Consider the following 27,207-nt stretch of genomic DNA (forward strand, 5'->3'; position numbering starts at 1 on the left):
CGGCTGGCTCAGGCTCCGTGGTTAGCGGGAGGAACCAGAGCGGAGGAGTGGATCTGGGAAGGGGGCAGAGCTGCAGCCACAGCTTCACCACTCTCCTGCTTGCCTACCAGGACCACCTCGACTTGTGCCGACACTGCGGCTGGGACGTTTCTTTCTCACTCCCTTCCTCTCTCCCTCCCTCCTCTGCCTCACTACCTGACTCCCTCCTCTCTCTCTCTCTGTCCTGGAGCAGTGACACAGTGTCTTTGTAGCTGCATCACCTTTTAAGCAGCTGTCCCTCTTTCTAGCCTCTTTTCATCTCTTCCTCTTTCTTTCCTTTCTCACCCTCTTCCCCCTCACGTTGTTGCCAAAATGTATCGGAACCCGTGGATCTCGAATTACCTGACTCATGTCAAGTTTTGCGGCCAAGGTAAGGCAGCGACTCTCGGGGCTCTGGGGCTCAGTGCAGAGCTGAGATTTGAAACAGGGACTGGAGGCATGGGGACAGGTTACTGGGGGACTGGTTGTGGATGTGGGGAATCTGAGCTGTTGAAAGTTGGCAAGCAACTAACTGCAGACTCCCTTCCTCTGTGCTCACTGCCCTGCTCTCCACTCAGCTGTCCTTGCACTGCAGCTGTAGCCTCCAAGGACACTACGTAGCACAGATAACGGACTCTTTAACAGTGCGGGGGGGCTGTTGTAGGGATGCAGCTATTTCTGTGCTGTTTCTATTTGCACAGCTACTTGGACTCAGTCTTTTATGTGATTTATATATATTTACAGTTGCTGTCATTGATGAGATATGTGCAGAGCAGCATTACGTAATTTAATCACAGCTTTCAATCAATGAATTGTTTTAATTTCATGTAACCAAATGTCAGATTATATAAACGGAGGTTCAACCAGCCAGGCAGCCCAAAGTCTTACTGCCCATTTACAGCAGAATTTTAAAGGGCAACATTTTGCAGTGAGATTCATTCATTGCAATGGAATTACTATGATCAGCGACTTTGCTCACATTGGCATATAAAATTTCCGAGGGGGTGAAAGCACAGAACGAGTTTAAGTCGAATGAGTTTAAGATGCCAATTTGCACCATGCATTAACCAATGGCAAACCAGGCAGTGCATCCTTGAGGAAATGGAGAGCTGGAGTCCAGAGAAAATCAAATCAGCCCTTACAATCTAATTTGCTTGTACTCATTTTCCTCCTAGCAACAAACCTTATTACTTTCAAATTGCTAAATGACGGTGAGCATAAACTTTCTGTTTTCATGCCTTAAAGCTCAATATTTATTTTTGTCCTTGTTCTCTGTCCTCTTGAATGAAATGAAGCACAATCCTGATTATCCTATAAACGGCTGAGATAACATTAAATAAAAAACGATTGTGATTAGATATATGTGATGAGCAGTGCATTCCAGATTAATAGTGTGATCACCAGTTCCATTGATTCATTATTTTGCTGTGTCATTGCCCACATTTTTAAGTCAAGTTGTACTGTGTTTAGTCCACAACACAACATTGAGTCTAAATGAGCAAAGGGAACACTTGTTATGATAAAACATACTTATGGTTAAATGTATTCTTAATTGGCCAATTCATAGATTATGTAATCCAGCCCTAGCGTGCACAGCTGTGTGATTGTGCACCAGGTCCACGTAGGCTCCTCTTTGAGTGTTTCTCATTCCCACACTCATCTGTAATAGTTTCTGAGTGCGAGCCGAGTGTTGAGAACTGGCTTCTCCACTTAACTGGCTTGGAGTCCACAACAGGTGGCTCACAGTTTCTGGCTTTTATGTGAGCATGGAGTCTGGTTTTAAGGAAAGGTGTGTGCGTGTGTGTATTAGGGATTGTTTCATTGGGACTTTGCTCAGAATTGAATACTCATTAATGTTAGTGTTAAAAGCATAATTGCCTTGTTGTCTGGTTCTCACCTAATTTCTGACTGTCCATCTGTTTTTAAAGCTGTACTTCTTAAGCCCCTCTCAGCGAGGCTTGGTTACAACTCCCAGCAGGCGGCGTGACGGCAGAGTAGGTGGGCGTCTGTTATGGGGGGGGGGTGTTTAGCCTCACACATGCGTGCCAACACATGCGTATGTGGTGTGACGTAATGTAGACAGTTAAAGAGTGACACGCTTCCTTTTGGGCATGCTGTAATCCCAGGAATCAATGTTAATCCTGTGTCTCAACTTGGACACATGCTCAGTCCCTGATGCTACTTTGGTTACCACACACACACACACCGGGTGCTTGAGACATGATGTCAGCACTGCTGCTTGATTGACACCCACTTCAAGTTTCATCTGAGCCCGTATTTGTTTGTAATTTGTTGAAGCTGTGAGGTTGGACCTTAGCCTCCGGTTAAAGTCAGGTTTACCAGAGTGGAGCGTTCCCAAAGGTTCCGCTTCTTTTTGTGCATACAGAGTTAGTCTTTTTGCTTCACACCTTTGATACATTCACATAAAATGCTCTCCTCTCTTCAGAGCCTCAATGACACTCCACTGAATCATTAAAACATTTCATCCCCATCTTTTATAAGCATCGAGACACTTTTACAGCCCCATCAACACACACAGGGCATGTTGCTGAGGAATTCCTGGCGCATGCCCTCACGGCTATAGCTGCCGTAGCGTTTCTGTAGATTACAGCCAGCATCAAAGCCTCGGTGACACCTGGGATCATTGTGGAGGCTTTTATGCCTGTGTCTGGTGAGGGGAGGGGGGGCACATGCCACTATGTATAGGCTGTATGAGGTGTAAAAAGAGTCCAGGTCTGTGTTGTTGAGAACTCAATATATTGGAGCCAACAATAGCCTCAGACAGCTGCCCCCAGGGAACTAAAGCTTTCATTTCTTCATGCTAGCAGGTGATATACCTTAACATTGGCATCTGGTTTTGTTTCACATTCTTACTTTAAGGTCAATTCTGGTATATGTCAACTTGGGTGTCACTCATATGTATCTTCCAATTCCAGGAATCTCTGCCTGTGTGTATGTATGTGGAACACATACCTCATGAACTATTTTTCTTGTCAACTTCACACTTGGCATGTGTATTGATTGTTAAGGAGCCAAGGAAGTTTAGTGTCAAATTTGGTGCGTTTTGGAAAGCGCAATATTTCTAATATTAATGAACATTTTAATAAAAAGGGAACCAGTGTGCCGTAACAGTTCTGTGATGTCATTTACAGCAATATTATGTTCATGACAAAAAAGGCATTTACAACTGATTTTCTTGTACCGCATGAGTCAAGCTTCACAGAACTTTGAGTGAACAGGTGAACAGCAGTGGCTTCATGGTTCTGCAGCAGTCAGCTCAGTTACTGAAGGTCAATTTAAGTTCAGGAAGAAAGCTGCAACTGTAGTGAGTGGGGGACTTACATAATTCAACCTCCGCGCTCAGTTTGTGTTCGCACCATTGTTTACTTAATGCGGTCGGCGTCAGGCTCCTGCGTGGGTGATGACGCCGACCCCAGTGCATGCCGGGTGGCGTGATGACGTCAGGGGCCCGGCGCGACGGGAACGTAATGACGTCCGGGACCCCGGGGCATGCTGGGGGGTATTTAACGCCATCTTGTTTGTTTTGATAAAAGGCTAACTGATGCTAAATAAACGGAGCACCACTCGTGTTCCAGACTGGATGGAAGTTGTGATGTGCTTTATCTCAATTTCCACACTGGTGACCCTGACGTTCGTTTGATTGACGTTTTTCACAAACGGGACCTGACCATGGCTGTGCACGCGGTGGCCCTCAAACTCCCCGAATTCTGGGAAGCATCAGCTTCAGCATGGTTTGCCCAGACGGAGGCGCAGTTTGCCCTGCGGGACATAACAGCTGACACAACACGTTTCTACTACGTTGTGTCAGCTCTTGGAAGTTCAACAGGATCCCGGGTGGTGAGTCTGCTGAAACACCCTCCAGCTACGGACAAGTATGAGGCACTCAAAGCTCACCTGTTAAAGACTTTTGAACTGTCAGACGCTGAGAGAGCCAGCAGGCTTTTCTCCCTCCAAGGACTGGGTGATAGCAAACCATCTGAGCTCATGGACCATATGCTGGATCTCCTGGGGGAGCACAGCCCCCATTTTCTTTTCACCCAGCTTTTCCTGCGTCAGCTGCCTTCCCAAGTCAGAGCTGCGTTGGCCAACACCACAATCACCGACTGTAGACAACTGGCTGAAGAGGCTGATAAATTTTTTGTGGCGAGTCAAGAGCGCTATGTAATGGCCGCGTTTCTGGCACAGCACGGCGATACAGTGACAATGGAGGATTCCACACTCATCGCAGCAACCTCTTCTCGTCGGCAGCTACCTTCAGGCTACCAGCAGTCTTCAGGTCGGCAGCAACCTGGCGGACTATTCCCAGGCGTTCCATGTTGGAAAACTCGGCCTTAGCCACGGCAAGCTTGGTCGGGTCGAGGCGGCGAGCACGGGCGTAGACGGGTGGACCAGTAGTGGCGATGTGGTGCTCCACACCATGCTTCACGGCAGACGCGGAGAAAGTGGGCTGAGTGAGTGATGGAAAACTAGCCAGTAAACGGTGGAAGTCATCCGGTGTGGACAGCATGCTAGACAGTCCTATGGAGCCAGCCCCGCCGAGTGTGCACGTATAAGAACAGAACGTGACGGCGTCGATCAAACGGCGGTTCTTTACATCCACCAACAGTCCATGCGCACACAAAAAATCAGCGCCAAGGAGGGGAATGACGACCTTTGCCGTGACAAACTCCCAGCCAAACCGATGCCCCCCGAAACACAACTCGACGTACCTCAGTCCATACGTGCGGATGGGGGTCCCATTAGCCGCTTCCATAGGGGGCCCGTGGCTGTCGGTCACCATATCCAAACGGGATGCAGGCAGGACGCTCCTCTGTGCTCCCGTGTCGCACAGGAAACGTCGTCCGGAGATGTTGTCCCGGATAAACAGCAGCCTGCCGATGTGGCCGACACTCATGGCCACTACTGAGCGCCGGCCCTGGCGTTTCCCGACCCGCCGAACCTGCAGGGCGGCCGACATCTATAAGCCTTCGGTCCAAACTTCTCGTGGTAGAAGCACAAGCCTGGTGGTGGCTGGCGCCCATGTGGCGACTACAGGCGGCTTAATGAGGCAACAACGCCTGACCGATACCCAGTCCCGCACATACAGGATTTTTCAGCACACCTGGCCGGGATGGTGATTTTTTCTAAGGTAGACCTCGTCCGGGGCTATCATCAGGTGCCTATGCACTCACTGGACATTCCAAAAACAGCGGTGATTACGCCGTTCGGGCTTTTTGAGTTCCTAAGGATGCCGTTCGGACTTAAAAACGCAGCCCAAGCTTTTCAACGCCTCATGGACTCTGTTTTACGTGACCTGCCTTTTCTTTTTGTGTATTTGGACGACATTCTGGTGGCAAGCACGTCCGAATCTCAGCACCGGTCGCACCTCCGAATGCTTTTTGAGCGGCTCAACCAACATGGCCTGATTGTTAACCCTGCTAAGTGCCAGTTTGGTCGCTCCACCATTGATTTCCTGGGACACAGAGTCACTAAGGACGGCGCAGTCCCTCTCCCATCAAAGGTGGAGGCGGTCACACGTTTTCCACGCCCGCTCACCGTGAAAGCCCTGCAGGAATTCCTTGGCATGGTGAACTTTTATCATCGGTTCATCCCTCGAGCCGCTCAGCTCATGCAGCCCCTGCACGAGGCCTTGAAAGGCAAGCCCATGCACGCTGGGGCCTGGACTGAGGGCAGGGATAAGGCTTTTGCTGACACTAAGGCAGCCCTTGCGCACGCCGCTATGCTGGCACATCCTTCTGCCACAGCCTCCATCGCCATCACCTCAGACGCCTCGGATTACGCTGTCGGGGCTGTCTACGAGCAGTGGGTAGGCGGGGCCTGGCAGCCGCTTGCTTTCTTCAGTCGACAACTGCGCACCAACGAGCGGAAATACAGCACGTTCGATCGGGAGCTGTTGGGTCTCTACCTCGCCATCAGACACTTCCGTTTCCTGCTGGAAGGTCGACACTTCACCACTTTCGTTGACCACAAGCCGCTGGTTTTCGCCATGGCCAAAGTGGCTGAGCCGTGGTCCGCCCGCCAGCAACGTCACCTGTCCTACATCTCCGAGTTCACCACGGATTTACAGCACGTGGCCGGTAAGGACAACCAGGTGGCGGACTGCCTGTCACGGGCTGTGGCAGGAGCAGTCCATCTTGGCCTGGATTACGGCCGCATGGCAGCGGACCAGACCACAGACCCAGACTTACACACCCTGATGACCTCGACTACAGGTTTGAGGATAGAGGACGTCGTGTTTGGGGAGGCTGACACCACGCTCCTGTGTGACGTCTCCACAGGCAGGCCTCGGCCGATCGTGCCCACGGGATGGAGACGCCGCGTTTTTGATGCCATCCATGGCCTCTCCCATCCTGGGTCAAAAGCGTCGCAGAGACTGGTGGCGGCGAAGTTTGTTTGGCACGGCCTCAAAAAGGACGTTAGAGACTGGGCTGCCACTTGTCTGGAGTGCCAACGGGCCAAAGTGCACCGACACACTAAAGCCCCGTTAGAGTTGTTTCCGGTGCCAGAGAGGCGGTTTGATCATGTCAACGTGGATCTGGTTGGCCCTCTACCCTCCTCTCATGGTTTCACCTACCTGTTCACCATGGTTGACAGGACCACCCGTTGGCCTGAAGCTGTGCCACTGACATCACTGACATCCGTGGAGATGACACGGGCATTTATCGGCACCTGGGTTGCCCGCTTCGGCACCCCTTCGGACATATCCTCTGACCGGGGTGCGCAGTTCACGTCTGAGCTGTGGAACACGGTGGCCCAGAGCCTCGGAGTGAAACTCCACCGCACGACTGCATATCACCCGCAGGCTAACGGACTCTGTGAGCGGTTTCACAGGTCGATGAAGGCTTCACTTCGGGCTGGCCTCAAAGACTGCAACTGGGTCTACAAGCTCCCGTGGGTGATGCTGGGCATCAGAACTGCACCAAAGGAAGACCTGCAATCCTCATCCGCGGAGCTTGTCTATGGCCAGCCTCTGCGGGTCCCAGGGGATTTTGTTCCTACCTCCAACGTCCCTTGGTCTGCGGCTCCCCAGCGGGCCACGCTACTGGACAACGCGAGGCTTTTCGCACCTGTCCCTACTTCCCGGCACGGCCTCCCTCAGTCGCACATCCCCGCTGGGCTTCAGAAGGCTGAATACGTTTTTGTTCGCCACGACGCTCATAGGGGACCACTAAGGCCGCCCTACGAGGGCCCATTTCGCGTGTTGGAGAAGGGGGACAAACATTTTGTGGTGGACATGGGAGGCAAGCCGGAGCGACTCTCCATTGACCGCCTCAAACCAGCTCATCTGGACGTGGCTAAGCCCGTTGAAGTAGCCCAGCCCCCACGACGCGGGCGGCCTCCAGTTAGGCATCCACCCCCTGTTCCCCTTATCAAACCTCCCACACTCCATGCCCCACACTCCTGTCAGGGCGGGATACCTGCCACGGTAGTGTCTCCTCCACCCCCTGTAAAACGCAGTCGTTTTGGCCGGTTAATACAACCACCTGTGTGGTGATATTTTTTGTCTGCTATGTTGAATTCTGGGGGGACGTGTGTAGTGAGTGGGGGACTTACATAATTCAACCTCCGCGCTCAGTTTGTGTTCGCACCATTGTTTACTTAATGCGGTCGGCGTCAGGCTCCTGCGTGGGTGATGACGCCGACCCCAGTGCATGCCGGGTGGCGTGATGACGTCAGGGGCCCGGCGCGACGGGAACGTAATGACGTCCGGGACCCCGGGGCATGCTGGGGGGTATTTAACGCCATCTTGTTTGTTTTGATAAAAGGCTAACTGATGCTAAATAAACGGAGCACCACTCGTGTTCCAGACTGGATGGAAGTTGTGATGTGCTTTATCTCAATTTCCACACAACCATCATTACATATTAGACCTTTAATGACTAATGGTCAGGACAACATTTAACTCATCACCAGCATTGTAGAAATTTAGATATGCGGACTCTTGCAAAGATACATTGACTTGGGTCAGGAGCTTGCAGACTTTCCAAAACATCTGAGATTAAAGAAGAAGTCACTTGTTTGGCCTAAAACACACATGATCTAGTTCACAGGAAAACCCTGTAACTGTTATAGCCCACTGTAATACAACTGTACTACAACGACAACACCATAAGTGGACCCCTCATTTATCATGTAGAGTCATTCACTTAAAACTGCACCAGTGTGCACTTTATCAGTTTATTTTTGCCACGCGAAAACTTGCACACATTCACCATCTTGTCACATTTGCTACTACTTCTATAGCACAGTCATATCTATGAAGAGCCACAGCCTGATAGGAAGAAAAAAATAATTTACAGTATTTTTACAATGGATGCTGTGAGTACCACGTTGTGATGATTGATTGACAACTAGCGAATCAATGGCAATTAATGGTTAACATTGACCAGTAATATGAGAACAAGGCCGATGAATACCAGACCTTCTTTTGCAAGTCTGTTTTGAATCTTATTCTGCCCTTGGACCAGATTGATACAATTTCCATCTAAATTTGTTCCAATCAGATTCATGATCTCCTGAAATCTAAACGCACCATAAACAAATTGTTGGAATCACGATAACTTACTATTGCAGTGAAAGTATCTGAGATCTCAGTCTTGGATTAATGTATAAATCTGCTTAGAAATAATACAAAAATGTCAGATGTTATCATTTAGTTTAATAGTTTTTTCAAAACCATTTTAATTTATCTGGAAGAGAAACACAATTCTTGACACCCAACTGGAGTATAGGATGAGAAGCTGAAGGTGAAATGCATATGCTTATTTCTGTGGTGATTAAATTTTTAAACGAAGCTCAAACAAAACCAGTTTAAAGGTGCAGATATGGATACAGTAGGTGTTGATGGCAAATTTAATATGCCATGGTCTATAATAAATGACACCTTCACTTGTTCAGATATTCAGGATCGCCATTGAAGGCTTGCGAGGATTGAGCTGTGTTTTCACGAGCCGTATTTCACCCAGCTGAAACAATATGAGACTATCCCCAAACACATGCAGGCACACTGCCCTCTGCAAATAAGCCGTCTTTCTTCTCCAATGGTGTTTTGCTTAAGCAGAAGGGATTTAAAGCATCAACCCAAACATCCTTAATAAGGACTAACAAGTCTGGAAACTTGTGGGGGGTTATGGGTGGGTGACCTCAAGGGAGAGGTTAGGGATTTGGGTGGGGCGGGGCAGGGATCTGAGGGTGTCACGTGGCCCTGAGGTGAACTCGCAGGGGCTGGAAGTGGGACCACATGTTTGTCCTGAAATCGCACAGCTCTGACCGGGCTGAGGTCTGAGGGCAGCCAAAACCGCACAGTTAAGGTTTGGAGTCAATAAGCGAAGCAGGCGTCAACATTCCTGAGAGGGATGCGCCACAGAACTGGAATTCCTCCTGAGACTGTTTATGATGCTTAATACCCACTAATGCCTCTTTTCTTGGTAATGAGGCTTTATTTCTCTGTAGGCAGGTGTTTATGTCACTTTTTCCTTGTTTAACGGTCTGGGGGCCATTTTCCTAATAGATACCAGAATTTATTAGACTTTAAAGCCTTGTATCTAATTGAGTTTTATCGCATAGCTGCAGAAAAGTGTTTTTTGGGATATTGGAAAGTCTCTGTCTCTCCGTGCCGTCTCCCATCTGTATTCATGGTGGGTGTAAATGCTGCCCAGCCTTAATGATGTGCTTGGCTCCTCCTGGCGCCCTTCCAGCTTCTTTGCTTCTGCATCCTTGACGTGTGATCAGACTTTACAGCTTTCAGGCAGTGACACACAGGCTGTCACCCCTCCATCAAGCAAGCTATGACCTCATGCGCAGCACACAGACATGACATTTAAGATGGAGACAGTCAGTGTCTCTGGCTGTAAGTATCGAGATGATTTCGGAGTCTGTTGCTGTTTGTGTGGGAGGGCGGGACGGAGGTTTGAGGTTGGAGGGGTACAAGCCCTTTAACTGCACAGATCACTTCTGGTTTGATGTGATTTACTCAGGCAGGCAGATTATTGTTTTCCACATCATTTGTTTTCTCTGTGGAAGTCCACTTAATTAATGTGGGTCTGTGCCAGAGGCCTGCAGACATGCTGGCTGCTTCACCGTGAGATGCCTGGTTGCAATGTTTGTCTGGTCATTAAAAGTTAAAGGTTTTGCTGGATTTAATGAATGAACCGTGCAACATGACTGAATTTTACTCTTCTCTTCTGCCCACAGGACTTGGGAGTGAGTCCCCTATAAAACTAAGGAATCCCAGGTTGCTACAGAAGAGAGCTTTGAGGTAATGTAAACTAAAACACTTGTTGTTTTAGTTTACACATTTTCACAGATTTCCATTACAATTGTCTTAGATCATTTTGCTAAAGACCTGGCAGGTAAAAAACAACCTTGGTCTTTATAATAGTATTTCAATATCAGGGTTTCCCCCAGAAAACTTGCTAAGCCTGGTGGTAGGGCTGCTAGAAGGCACCCGCGGGGGGGGGGGGGGGGGGGGTGTTGAGTCGGATTTTGAGCTGGACACCATTGTTTCTTATACTCTATACATGTTAACTTTTTTATTTTGAAAAGGGGTTAAATAGATACTTTGATATCTTTTTGAGTTGCACTGCTGACTTTACTTATAAGCCCTCTTTTTTATTTATTTTTATCACGTTGGAGTTGCTAGTTTAAACCTACAGTTTTGCACTGGGGGAAACCCTGAATATGAATGATGTCATGTGTACGATTTTGACATCAGATCAAAGGAGCAGTGAAATGTGCATTTGAAAATTTAGCAGACTGAAAGACGACACTGCTGTGATTAACCATGATGTGGTGCAGACGACACATTTCTTCCAACAAGGTTGTCTTGTTTTTACAAAAATCTATTGCATCTGGATGATTTTCAAGATGTTAATGTATATGCCAAAATCAAATGAGATCCTCTCTGGGTGGACACATTGATACTATATTTACAAGGCCGACAATATTGTCTATTGATCTTATTCTGACTAAGACCTGATGATGATGTTTAAATGATTCATATTCCTTTTCACATGTTACAGAGTGTAGCCTGGTTATGAGTCACGTCAACATTACGTCCAACATACCTGCCAGAATTTAAAAACCCTAACCTGAAATAGTTACAATTCTACTGTATACCCTCGTTAGCATTCTCAGTTTTCTTTTGGCTACTTTTGTTTAAGCAGTTGGTAAATAGCCATATATCGATGTCGCAAAATGCTGGGAAAACTCAGATAGGATGTTACGCAGTTATGACACAAACATGTCTACATAATGTGACCAAGATTTGAATACTCCACATTTGATTCTTCTGATGCAGCGTGGTAACCTATCTGAATTGTTAGGGAATTTGATTAATTGCGTAGATGAAAAAGTTGGGCCAGAAGACACAGACGAACATGTGATTTAAGAGCTTTTGGTGATGTGCTACAAAAACATGTGATTTCAACAGCAGAATTTATATGGTATGTCCTGCCTCCTACATGCTCTACCCAGACACCATCCCTCACCTGAATGTTCTGGATATTATTCAGCTGTTGTGAACTCGTCTGGTTCTGACAATCTCCTGTTGCATTTTTCATTTCTGAAAGGCAAACTCTGGAGAATGCCTGGACCCAATTTTCTAAACATTTTTCAGAGTTCATGTCTGAAAATGTCTTAAAAGAGTATGAGAGTAACCCTAAGAAGTGTTATCACATGCTAAACAAGACAACAGATAACAACCATAAATCTATTTACTGTAGATTTGATCTAGGGATAAAGCCATATCCTGGATTAAACTGCAAGGTGAAACCATTACACATGTTAAGAACAGTACTGTGATTATGGAAACAAACCGATAAGGGGTTTGTGTTTCTCACAAGGCTAATAAGCTTATTGAGAAAGTAGCAGATTGGCTCACTCACTGTGCTCCTCTGCAGTGTAGAACCTCTCTGCTGCATCATTAGCAGGATTGCTCCGCATCATGTTGTTGGCTGTGTGTCAAATAATCCATCATGCACACACCTTAGTCTCCATTTGGGAAGTTTCATTTACAGCAGTAAGGATATCGAAACACCTAGTTAGTGCCAATCCGAGCAAGTGTGGCTTTGACTTGGAAACACTTTGTGTTTAGAGATCACATCTGATTCTTGGTAGATATTTACTCCCAACAACATATGCTGTTATGATAAAAAAGGCTCTACTATGTGTATTAGTGTGTTCAAAACACTGTGGGCGCCGGAATGAACAAAACCACAAAGTCATGTTTTCCCAATTCTTGAGCAGTTCTACGTATCAGTAATACGCTGCCAGTTCTTTTATAGTTGTGTTGCAACAAAGCGGTTTTGAATCAAATCCTTAAACGACTCCAGCATGTTTCTGGGAGGGAGTGGTGTATGAGACTGAGGCAGCTGATGTGATTGCTCAAAACCTGCTCATCGTGTCTAGATAAATATGAGAGGGATTTTAAACTTGATGAATTAAACAAGTCAAAATCTTGATGCATTGCTTGGATGATTGTTTGTGTATGTGTCCTCATCCATAAATAACTGGTTGATGGACGAGACTCTTGAGCATCATTCAAACCCAGCAGTGTTTTAATGATGTGAACGACTGTTTGATCAGATTCAGATTCATTCAGTGGGACCCATTCAACTGTCGGTCTGTAAACAAATGTATTTTCCCTTAGGCCTAGTTATGCTTCATAACAGTTGGTATTTTTCCTGCACCCCTCAGCTTTCAGAAAGAATTCTCCCCTGGCGAAAAAGACGACCCTGCCAAAATCACCAAGGATATAGATGTAAGTCTCTTGGCCAATCTCCCCAAAGGTGAGCACGTTTCTTTTTATATCTGCCTGCTTGTAAATGACCCTCATAATGTCAGCCTCTATAAAAACAATTTTTCTATAAGCCCAGTTCTGATATGTTGAACATTATGGATTATACTTTCTCTACCGGATCCATTTCATTTACAATGTAGGACTTATAAAGAGATATGGTGCTATTGGGGTTTGTGAGTCGTTCAAGTCCTGCTGGGTGGTGGAGGCTGTTAAATAGTTTGATGAGGTGTTGAAGGCCACTTTTGATCAGTGTGTGAAAAGTTATGAGTTTTTGCTGTAAGAAGGGACGATTGGATAAAATCATGAAATCAAAACTCAAAGCTTTTATTTTGTGTGCGGTTAACCCAGTTGAAAAGGTCTACCATTTCCTGTGAAAACGTTTTGGATGTTTAAACATAGTTGCATGAATTTGAATGTTCCTATGCCAGGTCAGTGGTCAGACTTCTTTTATTGTATCAAAAGTGTTTGAAAAGTAAAACCTGTAGCTCACCAAACTGTTGGTTGCTTTGTGGGTAATGTAAGCAGCAGGTTTTGACAAAGAAGAAGGTGTGGAATAAAAAAGAAAATATCTCTGGTTCTGCTCCATTTTCTTCTTTTTAATTGTCTGTAGTGGTAGAAGCCACTAATAAGATATTTTTATTGAGCTGTAACATCTTGTTTTGTATTTCTCCTTTAGTCTCTGAATTGAGGAAACGATTTGAAGGCATTACCACAAGCTCAAGTGACTGGGAAATGAACAGGTAAGAATGTGATGATATGAGTATTAAAAACGTGAGGAAGATAATAATATATTAAAGTTTGACTCCTTCCTTCCTTCCGTCCGTGTGTGTAGAAAGGAGCGTATTGCTCGGCGGATGGAGGGCATAGAGGGTGAGGTCAATCCGTCGCTGCTGCCGAGCTTGGTGGCCAACCGGCTTTTAGAGGAGGATACACCAAGATACACCAGGGCCAATGACCCCTTTGAACCCTGTGGTGGTGAGACATGTTCAGACCTGCGTCATTATCTGTCTCCTCTCTGTGCTTGTATGGGTATAACTTCCTCGTTGGCTTAACTCTCTGTCTTCTAGTTACAGTTCAGCGATATGGAGTAGAGGAATTTGAAAGTCCAGAGATACAGCTGACGGCTCCCGAGCGACAGTCCAGAGCTCGATGTCGGCCTGACCCACCAACCTCCATCCACGCAGAGCCGATCTTCAGTTCAGGCACCACCACGAGTGGTCCCGAGCTGGAGTCCAAGGCTGAACGCATCGCCCGTTACAAGGCAGAACGGCGTCGGCAACTGGCTGAGCGCTACGGTATCTCCCTGGATCAGGAGCCCGACTTGGACTATCCCTCCCGCCACACTCGCACCCGGAAGGAGTCAGAAGGCTCGGAGAGGAGAAACAGAGGGGAGTGTGAGGGGAGAGAGGGGAGAGATATCACCCTGACCTCCTCCACTGGCACATCTGCCACCAGCCCAAGGTCTGGACGCACAGCGCAACACCACAGCCACTCTGAGCCGAGCTATGAGATGGGTCGAACCAGGGTGGACTCTTTCTCAGAGAGGGAGAGGCTGATGAACCTGGAGAATCAACGGAGGGCTCCTCCTCCTGAGCCTCCATCCTCCTCATACATGGATGTGACACCATTATCCTCAGCTGCCAGGGTGCCCCCCAGGGACAATGCAGTCACAGGAATGCCACCCAGTTCACCCAAGCTGAGCAGGCACCGTTCCCTCTCCTCACCTAAACATGCTACATCTCCTGGAGACCTGTTCATTGAGCAGCAGGCACACACCATCCTCACCAGACATGGGTGAGTGGGTTTAATGTTTATTTTTGTCCTCAATGTTTTATATGCGTATATATCCTCTATCTTGGAAATTAAGAAACAGGAGATATGAGGTTGTTCTGTAAAAATCATTCTGTTCTGTATTTGATTTCTCATTAGCAGGCTTTACCCTGCTTGGGTCACGACCCCAGCTTCCCTCAAATGCATATACACAGGGTTTGAACAGTGTCCATGTGGGTCAGAACACTGCTGTATCATTCTCTTAAGAGATGGATTCGCTGTGACAGCGTTATCCATCGGACTGACTCTCTCACCCTCTATCTCTGTCTCTATTCTCATCCCCACATGTCCAAGGTCGTCCTGTTGCAACAACTGTGGCAGGTCAGGCAACCTGAGCTTGTTTTGCAACAATCTGTGAGCTCGCACACCAACTCCCTCTGAGACCCACAGCCGGGCTCACACTCAAAACACACAGGCAGAATAATACAGTAATATAGTATGTTGGTCTGTTATGTTTCGATTCCAGAGGTTTCAGGCGGATCTGTCGAGAATAGTGAATCGCTGTATTGTTTTAAATTCCCAAAGGAAATTTGGTCAAGTTGTTTGTTGTTTTGTTAGGATGAGGGATTTCCAAATGAAGTAAAGCCCCAGCTCTGTAGATAACCCCACATTCTTAAAGAGGATTTGTATCTATTCAAGCAGTTCACTAATGATTGTTTTTACATGAGCTCTAGTATCCTGGTTATTATCCGTTTTTTATGTATTCTGTTTTTGTGTTTAAGCATGTCATTTCAGTATCCTGGATGAGCCCTTATCCCAGTTTTGAGAAACTTGATTTTACTGCCTGTGGTACTCCATTAGTGTATATATATATATATATATATACATCCTGGTTTCTGACCACTGCTGAGTACCTGTTCAGGAGTGGCTTCAGCCAAGTACCAAGACTGACAGGCTCTTACAACATTATGGCAGAGTTCACACAAAATATTATGGCCACTCTCCTAAGAAGACTCAGGTCTACTTGGTTATCACACATAATGTTAAACAGACCCACGGTTCAACTGACGTGGATCCAAACCTGTAAGTGTCTTGGGTTGGATGTGGACAGTTCATGTGGACCCATGAAGACCTATCGTTCAGGGTTCAACTCCATTGGAGGAACATTTATGGAGGGGTAATTAACAGTTCACTTTTGCCTTGTAGGATCTTAGTGTTTTAATTTGTTCTTGACACATACACTCACAAACACACAGCTTTTTGTGCAAACGAAGGATTAAGCCAAAATTTTCTCATCCACATGTTTGCGAGGGCTCATGTGATGAGGATTTGTCTTCCCATTGTCCATGTCCAGCTCCAAGCATGTGTGTGGGTTCACTGGTTACATTTGGCCATTTATTACCAGTATACACTGCTTCACTGTAGCAGTGGTATTCATTATCCAGATCGCAGTAGTTTCTTTTCTTTGTGTGATGTGGCAAAATACAAAGAGGACCACATTTTTTTGGACTAATAACTGGAATTATCCTTGCATTGATCTAGTAGTCAATACTAAGTAGCATGACTACATTAGTACTTAGTAGTTAGTAGATGATTGTAAACATGATGTATGCTTATTGTTAAATTGGCCTTTTCCCAACAGAATGTTTTAAAATAAAGCCAGAGATCAAGATGATATTGTTCAAAAAGAACAGTTGAGTATTTCAATCATCTGTTTTTATAGATCCTGAGATGCTTTCTTTGAAAAGTATGAGTGGTTATTGCTTCTGCAGAGGGTTGGCACTAAGGAGTGTTTTGGCTCAACTATTGAAAGTGTAGATAGTATCAGCAGCACATGCACATCTTTATATCTCTGTTCCTTAAGCCTGATGTACAAACCCAGCCCAGATTTCGACCCTGCTGTGGTAGTCTGCTATTTCTACAGAACAGATGAAGATGATTCTAGATCTGTCGGCCATTCTTCTCAATCTTTCTCTGCTCCTGTCTGCATTGCCCTCTCTCGTTGTTTTTCTGTCCCTCTGGTTTTTAAGACTTGGCCAGTGTTTGTGTCTCTCTGGTGCAGGGAAGGTGTTGTGTTACCGGGCGGCTCAGTGTGACTCCACAGTCAGATCTCTGACCCACAGCTGGGCTTGATCAAGACCAGTGAGGCCTGAGAGGAGAGGAGAGAAGTAAATAGGAGAGCGTGTGGCTTTACCTTTTCTCAGGGTATGAGTCCTCAGACAAGTGTGACGTGAACTGGCAAATGTTAGGGTTTAGTGCAAGGCCAAAAAAGGTCATTCTTTTTTTTTAGAATGACATAATAATATTTTATACAGAACAATTGTCTTTTTATGATTGGCTGTTGCCATTGATTTGATAATTTGAAGAGAACCAACAACTACACTGGATGTTCTGACATGAGAGCTCATTCAGAAAGTATTCAGATAGTCTAGGTCTAAGAGCAGCTGTTTTCAGGTCTCGCTAAAGAGATTTGGTTTAAGTAAGTGCTCAGTCTGGGACATCCAAAGAGTTGTCCCTAAGCCACTCCTGTGTCGTGCCTCAGGGTCACTGTCCTTTTGGAAGATGGACCTGATGTCCAGTCTGAGGTCCTTGGTGCTGTGGACCAGGTTTCCATTAATGTTATATCTGTACTTTGCTCTGTTCAGCTTTCCCCATGTCAAACAATCATACTTTTGGGCTATAGCATCCTGTTTAGATAAACATGGAGCTGGAAAATATCTTCAAAACAACACAGAAACAGTTTCTCTGTGACGTATATTAAGGTCACAGAGAGAAAGGTCCCCCCCCCCCCAAAAGTTCAAACTTGGTTAGCCCATACATTTTCTTAAGAAGGATCTGAGACACAGGCCATTTCTGTTCATGAAAAATTCCATCAAGATCTGTGACGTTGTGGTCTAAAAGTGGGATGCTTTGACACAGAATGGCCGATATCCCTCAAACCCTCTCCCTCCCTGTCCCTGCTTGGGACCAGGCTGTTCAATCGTGCTTTCATCAGACCAGATAGGTTGGTTTCTTTTAGTCTGAGAGTCAAGTGCTGTCATGTGTCTTTCACTGAGGAGAGGCTTCTGATACACTTGCTTTGCCTTCTTAGAATTATGTAGACCACTGTGCTCTTGGAACAATTGACCTTGTAATCTCTGCCAAAGAAGCAGACTTACAGACCCAGTCTCCACATGACTGAATTGGGCCAAAGCAGAAGTAACGTGGTCAAATTTTGAATATGTTACGTTATGACACACCATTCCTGTTAGCACTGAATGCATTGTAAGTCGCTTTGGATAAAAGCGTCAGGTAAATGACATGTAATGTAAAAACACAACAATCCAAGTATAACTCTCTACTCCTCTGTTCTTTCTGTGGTCACGACTGAGGAGCATTCTCCTTGATTTTGTTGAGCTCTGCTTGATGAAACACTTCAAGCTGTTTGTGTTTATCCACCGTCAGAGGTCAAGAATGACTAATCTGCCTCTAGACTCCAGTGGTGTGAGATGGCATTTCCTCTCAATATCTGCTGCAGTAAAGACCCTTATAAGACCTCAGTTAGACAGTCAGTTGCTCAAGATCCAGTGATGCATTGATAAACATAAACGAGTAAACATGTAAATTTGGTTTTTGTAGCAGTTGCTCTTCATCTCTGATGTTTTTTTTGGGTGTCCCAAAACCATAATAGCAATGAAATGTGGCCAAGCCCATTCTCACTGTGGTCAAGCTACATGTGAAGTCAGTGGTGTGTGTAATGTAGTGGTACGACTGTGTGTGCTCCAAGAAAAGAGCCGAAACACAGAATCTGGACTATTACCAACCCACTCAATCACTCACTCTCTATCTCCTGCTGGGTTTTCCACTGGTGTAGTGCGAGGGCGTTACTGAGCTCCGATTGGTTCCTGCAGACTGATGCTGAGGGCGACACACACTCCCTCATCAACTGGCCATCGAGGTATACACCCAGGCTGGTTGTGTCCCCTCCGCAATGTCACCCTCCATGTTGCCATTTCGCTCGACTTACAAAACCCATCAACCTTTCCCCTTTTTTTTAATAATCATCTCTTAAGATCAACTTACATTCAACATACTCAGTTTGGGTCCTGCATTGATAAGAAGTGATTGAGCTTTTAAGCTGACCTTGCATCATCCATCATTCTTCCTCCTCATGGTCACAAGCTAATTTCACGTTTGTTTTGGACCATAACTTCATTTGTCATGCACATATTGCTGTGTTCAATGTAATCCCCATTGTGAAAACAAATGTTCTGACCTTACATCAGTGACTTTGGGTTTGGAGCCTGTGTTTAAAGTTTACATCTTTCACCCTGTTTTTTCTTTAGTTCTCTTCTTAGTTATAATATGTTTTTGATAATGTTTTAACTTGAGTTAAGTACAATTGAGATGATTTCGATGCAATCTGACTCATATTCATATCTCTGGTATCCATCACCATCTGCACGCAGTCTTATAACTTTATATTTTGTCTCATAATCATAACATTTTGGAAGTTTTTTTGCTCTTTCAAAGTAATCCAGTCATACTTGTCTGTGCATCCATGGTTATATTGCAAACAGGAATTGCTAACACCTAAATTGGTATGCTTTTAATTTGAAAATACAGTATTATGTTGATGCTGAAAAGTGTAAACAAATATAGGTTAAAAAAATAGCCTTCAGCTAAGTTAACGACTCTTCGCAGCATTATGCTTTCGGCTTCCACCTGAAAAACAAGAACATGATTATCCTAAAATAAAAGTAAAATTGAAAAATAGCAATAGGATTTATGGGCCTTGTGTTGAAAATCTGTGGATGGTAGAAACTGTCCTATAAACATTTGGTGTATAACTACATGCAACTTCCCTCAAGCCCAAACTATTGTGAAACTATCAACTTAAGGCATATAGCCCCATAAATAAAGGGAGTGAAAATTGAGCAAAAAAAGTATAATAAAATAATAATTTCAGCAGAAACAGATACAATAACATTGCATTTCAGTAAAATGGGGGAAAGATTGTACAGAAAGATTATTCTACGTTAGCTATGAGTGCAATCATTGCAAAGATTGTAACACACACAGGCTGTATCTATTATTGTAGTGTTAATGTTAACCAGCACTTTGTTTCCCTGAAGAATCAGAGTTAGGGAGAGGCTTGCCAGGGAAGAGGGCCTCCAGAGGAGCCCAGAACTGGGAAATGTTACAGATGCGCCAGTGCACCGCAGACAATATCAGCACCAGACCCCATGTTACCACACAGATCCACCAGGCCTCCCTCAGGTCCTTCAAACCCAGGCTCAGCTCCCCCGACCAGGTCAACAGGAAGTTGTTGGAAACCCAAGTTACCTCTCCATGGCCTCTGGTCCCGCGTCCAGAGGCGGCCAGCAGCAGCAGGCTCCTGAGGACGAGCCTGAGGAGACGGAGGATGTGAAGACAGAGGGCCTCTTGAAAAGTAGGAAAGCAGTTCTTCCCTCAGAGATCCGCCGCAGGGAGAGGAGCACCGAGGACCCACGGAGAGGAAGAGGGGAGGAGGACCTTGGGATGTCCAAGGTGCAGAGCCTCAGCCACGCAAGGGAGGCCGAGGCAGAGGATGTTCCAAGAGGCAGACGCAGAGGCAGACGAGAGGAAATTGAGCACCTTTCCCGTCTGCATTCAGTCGAGAGCAGGCCCAGAGAGAGGGAAAGTTCCCTTCATACCCACAAAGGGGCGACCGCAACCAATATCCAGCCTAGATTGGCACATGCAGCCCCAGGAAGCTCCAGCACAGCTGTGAACCTGCAGCAACAGAACCACGACCTCCAGGAGGTCAAGCAGGGTGAAGGTTTCAGTAATGGAGAGGTCCTCCAAGACACGCGGGTGTCTGTGTCCCAGCTCAGGCACTCCTACATGGAGAGCACCACTCCTCCAACTGGCCGCAGAAATGAGCTGTAGGTGGCAAAGTAAAATGTGCAACGCCGCTACTCACTGGCTCCCTGCTGTGGAACTCAATGATGCTTGTCACCTAACATCTGCTGGCTACTGACTGACTAACATCAAAGGTCCAGTGTGTAGGACTCGAGGGGAATCTATTGAGAGAATATCATATTTAAAATAATATGTATCAGTGTCACCTGAAACTGATAATCCTTGTGTGTCTTGCCCAAGGACACTTTGGCAAGCACACTGGAGGAGCAGGGCATTGATTGTCCGACCTTTGAGTGGACGACCCGCTGTACCTCCTGAGGCTCCAATTGCACTGCCATGTCTTTACTGTAGTCCAGAATTCATAAAACAACTGCTCACTCTCACTTTTTTTAACATTACCCGAGGTATGAGGAGTTTTCAGTTGGTCGCAAACGCCACCGTGAGATGCTGAACTAAAACCTACACACTGAACCTTTGCATTAAAGCACAATGACGCTGCTGCAGCGTAGAAAAGGAAATGAATGTATTAATCGCTCAGCTCTAAACCTCTAAGCCTCCTAACATTGTTTGTGTTTTTGTGGCTCTGTGGCTTATTCAGTTATTACCTGGGGCCAATGAACATGTGCATGCTTCAACTGTTAATAAATCTGCACGGCCTTGCTCACATAGTTGATTTAAAACCACGGGTGTGACTGAAGAGTCAAACCTGTGCCTCTGCTTTGAAACAATTAAACTTTTGCTTCCTGTCCCTCTCTCTCTCTCTCTTACTCTGCTGTATTTTGTATATATTTGGGGTGTTGGTCCCTTACCTTGGTTGGTCACTCCAGTGAAGTTGAGGGGGACCGGGCGCACTCGGGCTACGAGGCCCCATGGAGAGGGGAAAGGGACAGGGGGCGCAGGCCCCGGCAGTATATCGATCCGGGGAAGAGTAGAAAGACCTCAGAAAGGTTTAGGACGCAGCCCATCACTTCTGCTGAGCGCCAGGAGACTGCTAGGTACTGCTCTGAAATCAAGAGTGCATGAATGCTGGGAAATGACCACATGACCATGCATGTCGAAGAAATCCTGAATTAATGTTAATCTTATAATGCAGTTGTAAACTTGTGCTTAAAAAGTATATTCTGTTTAGTCTACAATAAATGAATTCCTCGAGCACATGAATGTCATGAGGTGGATCGTAGTTCAGCGCACACACACAAGCGCAAAGTCCCGTTCTCCTTGATTTCCTCTCTGACTCTAACAACATTAACAAACAGTGAGGCTTAAAGGCCAAAGGTCCTCAACTGGGCCTTGGCAGTGGACATCACATGTGACCAATTACAGAAGCATGAATTGCCCTTTGTTGGTAATCACTCACTGAGACCATGGAACTGAACAGACTGTAATGCCGTCTAATACTCCAACTTACTGTGCGTACTGTTACCATTTCCATTTTCTTTCTCTAACACTGGCTGTCACATTTCCAGCATACCAGTGACGACCGCCTCTCCGTGCATCCCCTCACCACCTATGTAACTGACTACTCACCAGCCTTCCATATTACTGTGTTATGCATGGCTGCAGGGATATCAGGAGATTTTTCTGACTCTATTTTCTGTCCTTTTGAAGGTCCTGTGTGAGTTCAGATCTTGCTTCCTCTGAAGGTAAGGAGTTATTTTTTTTATTTACGCAACTTGTCTTGGTAAAGCTTTTATGGCAGAAGTTGATTTTCAGAGTTATTCAGGACCATCTGTTATAGAATTAAAACAGTTACTGGTTTATTGTTGTGACATGTACTTGTAATATCTGTGGCCTGTTCATCATTATCTTATTCTATACTTTTAATTAACTTCCATGATTAAATCAACCACAGCACTAAAACCAGCTACTGGTTTCAATGTTGTAACTGATCAGAGTATATTATTGTGTCGTATATTATTATATAGTCTATAATAAATCTACAATCAAATGTCCTGTACCATTCATCATATAAAAGTAAAGCTCAGGCTCTACTGTAGCCTCTGACTAAAGTGTTGGTGAAATATAATTGATTTAACATGGTTAGTGGAAGTGGAACTATCAGCGTGGAATTATCAGAATGTTTGACTAATGAGATTGCTCGGCTGGGACTTATGTTGCATAATGTTCAGTGGATATAATGTTCAGATTTGCAATGGTACAAGTAAAGCAGTTTTGTTAGGGGATAATGGATTATTCGGGGGTGTTCCAATTTTAGGTTAGATGCTTCATTTTGATTTATGAGTTATATACTGAAAGTCAACAAACCTAAAATACTGCAGCAAGCGCTTATAAAGCAAAAGAATATCACCAAAAACTGACCTGTGTCACAGATACCAGCACAGCTCTCTGAGTAAATTTCATTTCTTCAGTCTCTTTTCTTGGGATGGGCTGAGTCGAAGAGTTCATGGTGACCTGGTAAAGGGGAATTCAGTACTTTTCATCATAGGCACTATGTTTACAAATCTGGGTAGAAATGAACGGTACTTTTGGAACTTTTAGAATCGGTCCAGTAGATCACTTTCATCGGAAGCTGCAACAAAAGCTACAATGTAATCTTATGGGGCAATTGCAACAGGCCCCTTAAAGTGCCAATAAAACCAATAAACCACCAATAAAAGGCTCAAATTGATGTCAACAGAGTCTGACAACATTACACTTGTCTCGCTCATCAACATGTCTGTTTAGTGGATATTTCATGCACTGCCACAGTGTCACAGCGGCAGGAGGAGGCAATCTACTGGACCAATTCAAAAGTTTTTGTAAGTGCCAATGTGCCATTCCCCTTGAAAGTTTATTCCTCAGTTGCATGTAAGACAGATCCTCTTTCTTAACTATATCAAGCAGTATTGAATGAATGATGTTACACTTACAAGAGCAACAACAAAACCAAGATAATTATCTGCAGCTTCACAACTCTAGTCAGCAACAGATGATGGAAATGGGACTTTGCTGTGAACTTTAAGGACGAACATGAAGGGGTAGAGGCCAAATATCCCAAATCTCCCCTTTTAGGTCTTATGATGCTTTTATTTTAATGGAAAAGCACAACATTAAATGAGTCTTGAGTCTTGTTCCTGCTGTAGCGCCTCTGAGGGCAGACCCCTCATCTGCTTCTTATAAGCACACAGTCAGTCGGGATGATATTTGCACTGACGTGAACTGGAGGCAGCAGATCCCAGCTGGGCAGCGTAAATCATAGGGAATAGTTGCTTGGTGATGTCATGTCACGTGACTTGCAGGGCGGGAGCGTGTGTGCGTCAAGCAATGTCTCTCACACCTGTCCACCACTGGTGATGCCAGTCACATGGTTGAGTTGGCTGTCTTTGCTGTCACCTGCAGTGATAAAACCAGATGGAGCTGGTGGTGATAATAATGGAGGAAAATGTATTGATGAATAAGTCGTCTTTTTTTGCAATAGATTATATATTATTTTATATAAACTAGATTATCTAATAGATGTATTATCTCCGACACATCACAAACGCTATTTGGTTGCATCTTGTTTTTAAAAAAGAGCCGTTTTGCCCTTTAACAGTATATTTGCTGTTCCCCAAAGGTGAAAGCAGCAATAATTATAATAACTATAATTCTTCACATTCTTCACCATTTTGGCGATATGTTCACTAAACCCTGTCTCCCTTGTTTGTCCTTCTACAGTACATTTTTTACTTTTAACTGATAATGAAAGTCACCTCTTAAAATTCTCAGTAATTGTATTTGCAACGGGTCCTGGATTCCAGAAAGATGTAGACTATAAAGTTTCATTTCTAACAATTATCTGAAATGACTGCTGCATATTTCCTCACCTGCAGCCAGCCAGCTATCCAGTTTCACGTTCGCTCCAAGAGTACATTTTTAAACTGTTTAAATGTTGCAATGAAGTCTTTTTAGTTAAAATCGTATCAGCATGAGTTTGTGCAGCTGCTTGTTGAGGGGCTTAATTTTTCATGAAGAAGTCATCCAAAGTCTTTCCTCTTCAAATGTCTTTGTCTCTTTCTGTCCTTCCCTCTGCAGCTGATGAAGAGAAACTCGATGAAAGAGCCAAGCTGAGCGTAGCAGCCAAACGCACTCTCTTCAGGGTGAGCTTCAACTATCGTCTGTTTGTCCTCTCATGTTGACAGATTCTGGAGAGTTGTGCTCCGAGTCAAATCAAATCTTCACTGTGACGGTTTAGAGCTGTGGATTTGATTCAGTTTAATCTCTGGCAGAGATTTAATTGAGAACATTTCACTCCGCAATTGTGAAAATGACCCCACACATGCTTTATAGTCTTGTTTGTCAATGGAGCGCTTTGATATGATCACAATGAGCCTAGTCATCTGCATTTAGTCCCTGTTATGATGATTATCCCACTGGTGTTGAGGTGAGGTGAAATATTCCCCTGATTTATAATAGTATTCCATGTTTATCTGTATGTTTCCATCCAGGAACTGGAGAAGAGCATCGATGGCGGAGCTCCTAAGCCTCGATCCAGGAATGCTGCTGTGGACAGGAGACTGAGACGGACACAAGACCGATCCAGAACTCAGCCCGTCACCACTGAGGAAGTCGTCATTGCTGCTACGTAAGTTACTTGGTTTGATTTGAAAAATCTCAAGAACGCATTCACTTATTTCAACACACCGTATTATGCTATAAAGGGTCAGTTCACCTAAATCACAAAACATTTTTCTCACTGGTCTAAGCTGTATCTTTCAAGTCAAATCGTTGGTTTTACTTGTGCAGATTTTCAGAGATCTGTTATCCAGTAAAATTGTGGATCATAAATTCTGTAAAGGGAAGGTTTTTATAGTTTAAAAAAAAAAAAGAGTATTTTAAATAGAATTCTGTTTATATGTACTTCACTGGGTGGAGGCAGAAGTCTGACTCAGATTTCCCTATAAAACATTTTCTGCGTGGTTACACATTACCAGGGGTGTGAGACCTAATGAATGGGAATATTGTCTTATTTTCTCAACCTAACATCTGAATCACATTTTCTGCTCTGGATATGATTCAAAATGTTATTTGTTTGTATTATTCCCCCTGAATTCTGAAACGAAATCTTGGTTTGAGTCACCACCCATCCTCCTGGACGATCATAATACCGATTCACTGTCAACATGCTGCATACTCCTCTCCATTAGTTTGAATAACTCTTTTTCTTAATCACCTTCCCTCTGTCGAATGTGTGTCTTCATGTCTCTCCTTGACCTCTGTAGCGTCCCCTCTCATGTGCCTCAAACGCTGACTGTTCACACCGCTGTAGCTCGCATCCCTAGCCCCACCCTTGTTTGCGGCTCAGTCCCACCATACAGGTACATGGTAAATGCAACACATGTGTGTGCACGGGCCTGAATGCTCACGCCAGCCTCCAGTGTGTGACTAACATGTTTTATGGTCGCTGTTCATTCACTGCGGCACAGTTACATTTCAGAGCGGTGTTCTCACAAGTAGGTTTGAACCCACAGGATGTAAAAGATCTGTCATGTAAAGGTGTTTGTGATGTTTTGGTGCCCTCCTGTGTGATTGGAGGAAACTACACAAGTAAATGATTGAATGACTCAGGAGTCTAGGAAGGTTATGTCATGCTTTTGCTTGTAGTGACTCACTCATTGCCTGTGTAACTTTCTTTTTTGCTCTTTTTTAAACTTTGGGTGTCCCACAGCTCCTCAACATTGTCCGTCTTGCAGCATGTCACTTTGCACAAATTCTTTCCACACTTATGAGAAGTCTCCCTTTCTCCCACCTCTTTGTCTATTCGGTTCCATCATCCTGCCCTCAGCCTGCAGGCGTCCTTACAGCAGAGCACCACTGCCCACGAGCAGGCAAGGGAGGCGCGGCTGGTGCAGGAGACAAAGGAGGCCTGTGTGTCCAAGCCGGTGTCCACGATGGAGGGTAAAGCCCACAGTCACGGTCAGGAGGAGCCCGACCTCTGCACCCTCAGCCTGGCAGAAAAGATGGCACTGTTCAACCGGCTGGCTCAGCCTCCGTCCAGGGTAACCCGCACCAGAGGGGACACGCGCCAGCGCAGGGCCAACGCTCGCTACCAGACGCAGCCCATCACGCTGGGAGATATGGAGCAGGTAGGGGCGGAGCACTAGAATGTACAATTCATCCAGTAAAATTATAGAATTACTCATATTTTCTAATTTCTTTAGGGTTAGGTTCAGGTTCTAAAAATCGTATTCTGAAATTGGTCTCAGAAGGCTTTTCTTTTTCCAACCAGAAAAGCATCTCATTAGAGGTCATACCTTCCCCAAGGGCGTTATTACATTACATTTCATTTAATTTTATGTAATTTATTTTATCCAAAGCCACTTACTATAAGTGCATTTAACCATTATGGTACAAACCCAGAACAACAAGAGTCACAATGTTAAAGAAAGTGTTTTTAAAAAATCCTGGATCTGCCCCTTTATGCAGATCTACTCAGTTGTTTTTATCCATCATAATCAAGGATGTCTCTCTACAATTGATATTTCCATCTCTAGTAAAGGATACTATTGGATTACATTTTTTAATATATTCTATTCTATTTATATTCTTTCACATATTCTCTTGTCTACCTCATTCTGACTTTCTGCTGCCGTAATGGATACATCTCCCATCCTTAGTTTATCTTTAGGATGACAATTATAAGTAAATAAAGAAACTACCCTCTATTATTAATCAGAAAATATTAGGTGCAATAAGCCAGCAGGCAGTTGCAGTATCCTCTGTTAAATAGAAAATCC

At 45.0% G+C, this 27,207-nt stretch overlaps 1 protein-coding gene across 1 annotated transcript in view; it reads left to right on the forward strand.

Annotated features, from left to right (window-relative positions):
* Positions 1–351: 351 nt before the first annotated feature.
* svila (supervillin a) overlaps positions 352–27,207 on the forward strand; it is a 52,609-nt gene continuing 25,753 nt past the window's right edge. The window contains exons 1-14 of the mRNA XM_061094145.1: positions 352–409; positions 10,234–10,297; positions 12,736–12,827; positions 13,515–13,578; positions 13,671–13,813; positions 13,906–14,632; positions 18,462–18,545; positions 19,723–20,514; positions 21,319–21,486; positions 22,100–22,134; positions 24,506–24,570; positions 24,919–25,055; positions 25,693–25,788; positions 26,256–26,556. Coding sequence (XP_060950128.1) covers positions 352–409; positions 10,234–10,297; positions 12,736–12,827; positions 13,515–13,578; positions 13,671–13,813; positions 13,906–14,632; positions 18,462–18,545; positions 19,723–20,514; positions 21,319–21,486; positions 22,100–22,134; positions 24,506–24,570; positions 24,919–25,055; positions 25,693–25,788; positions 26,256–26,556 — 2,826 coding nt within the window. The remainder of the gene's footprint in view (positions 410–10,233; positions 10,298–12,735; positions 12,828–13,514; positions 13,579–13,670; positions 13,814–13,905; positions 14,633–18,461; positions 18,546–19,722; positions 20,515–21,318; positions 21,487–22,099; positions 22,135–24,505; positions 24,571–24,918; positions 25,056–25,692; positions 25,789–26,255; positions 26,557–27,207) is intronic.

The sequence above is a fragment of the Limanda limanda genome, chromosome 20, assembly GCF_963576545.1.
Source record: "Limanda limanda chromosome 20, fLimLim1.1, whole genome shotgun sequence".
Taxonomy (NCBI): domain Eukaryota; kingdom Metazoa; phylum Chordata; class Actinopteri; order Pleuronectiformes; family Pleuronectidae; genus Limanda; species Limanda limanda.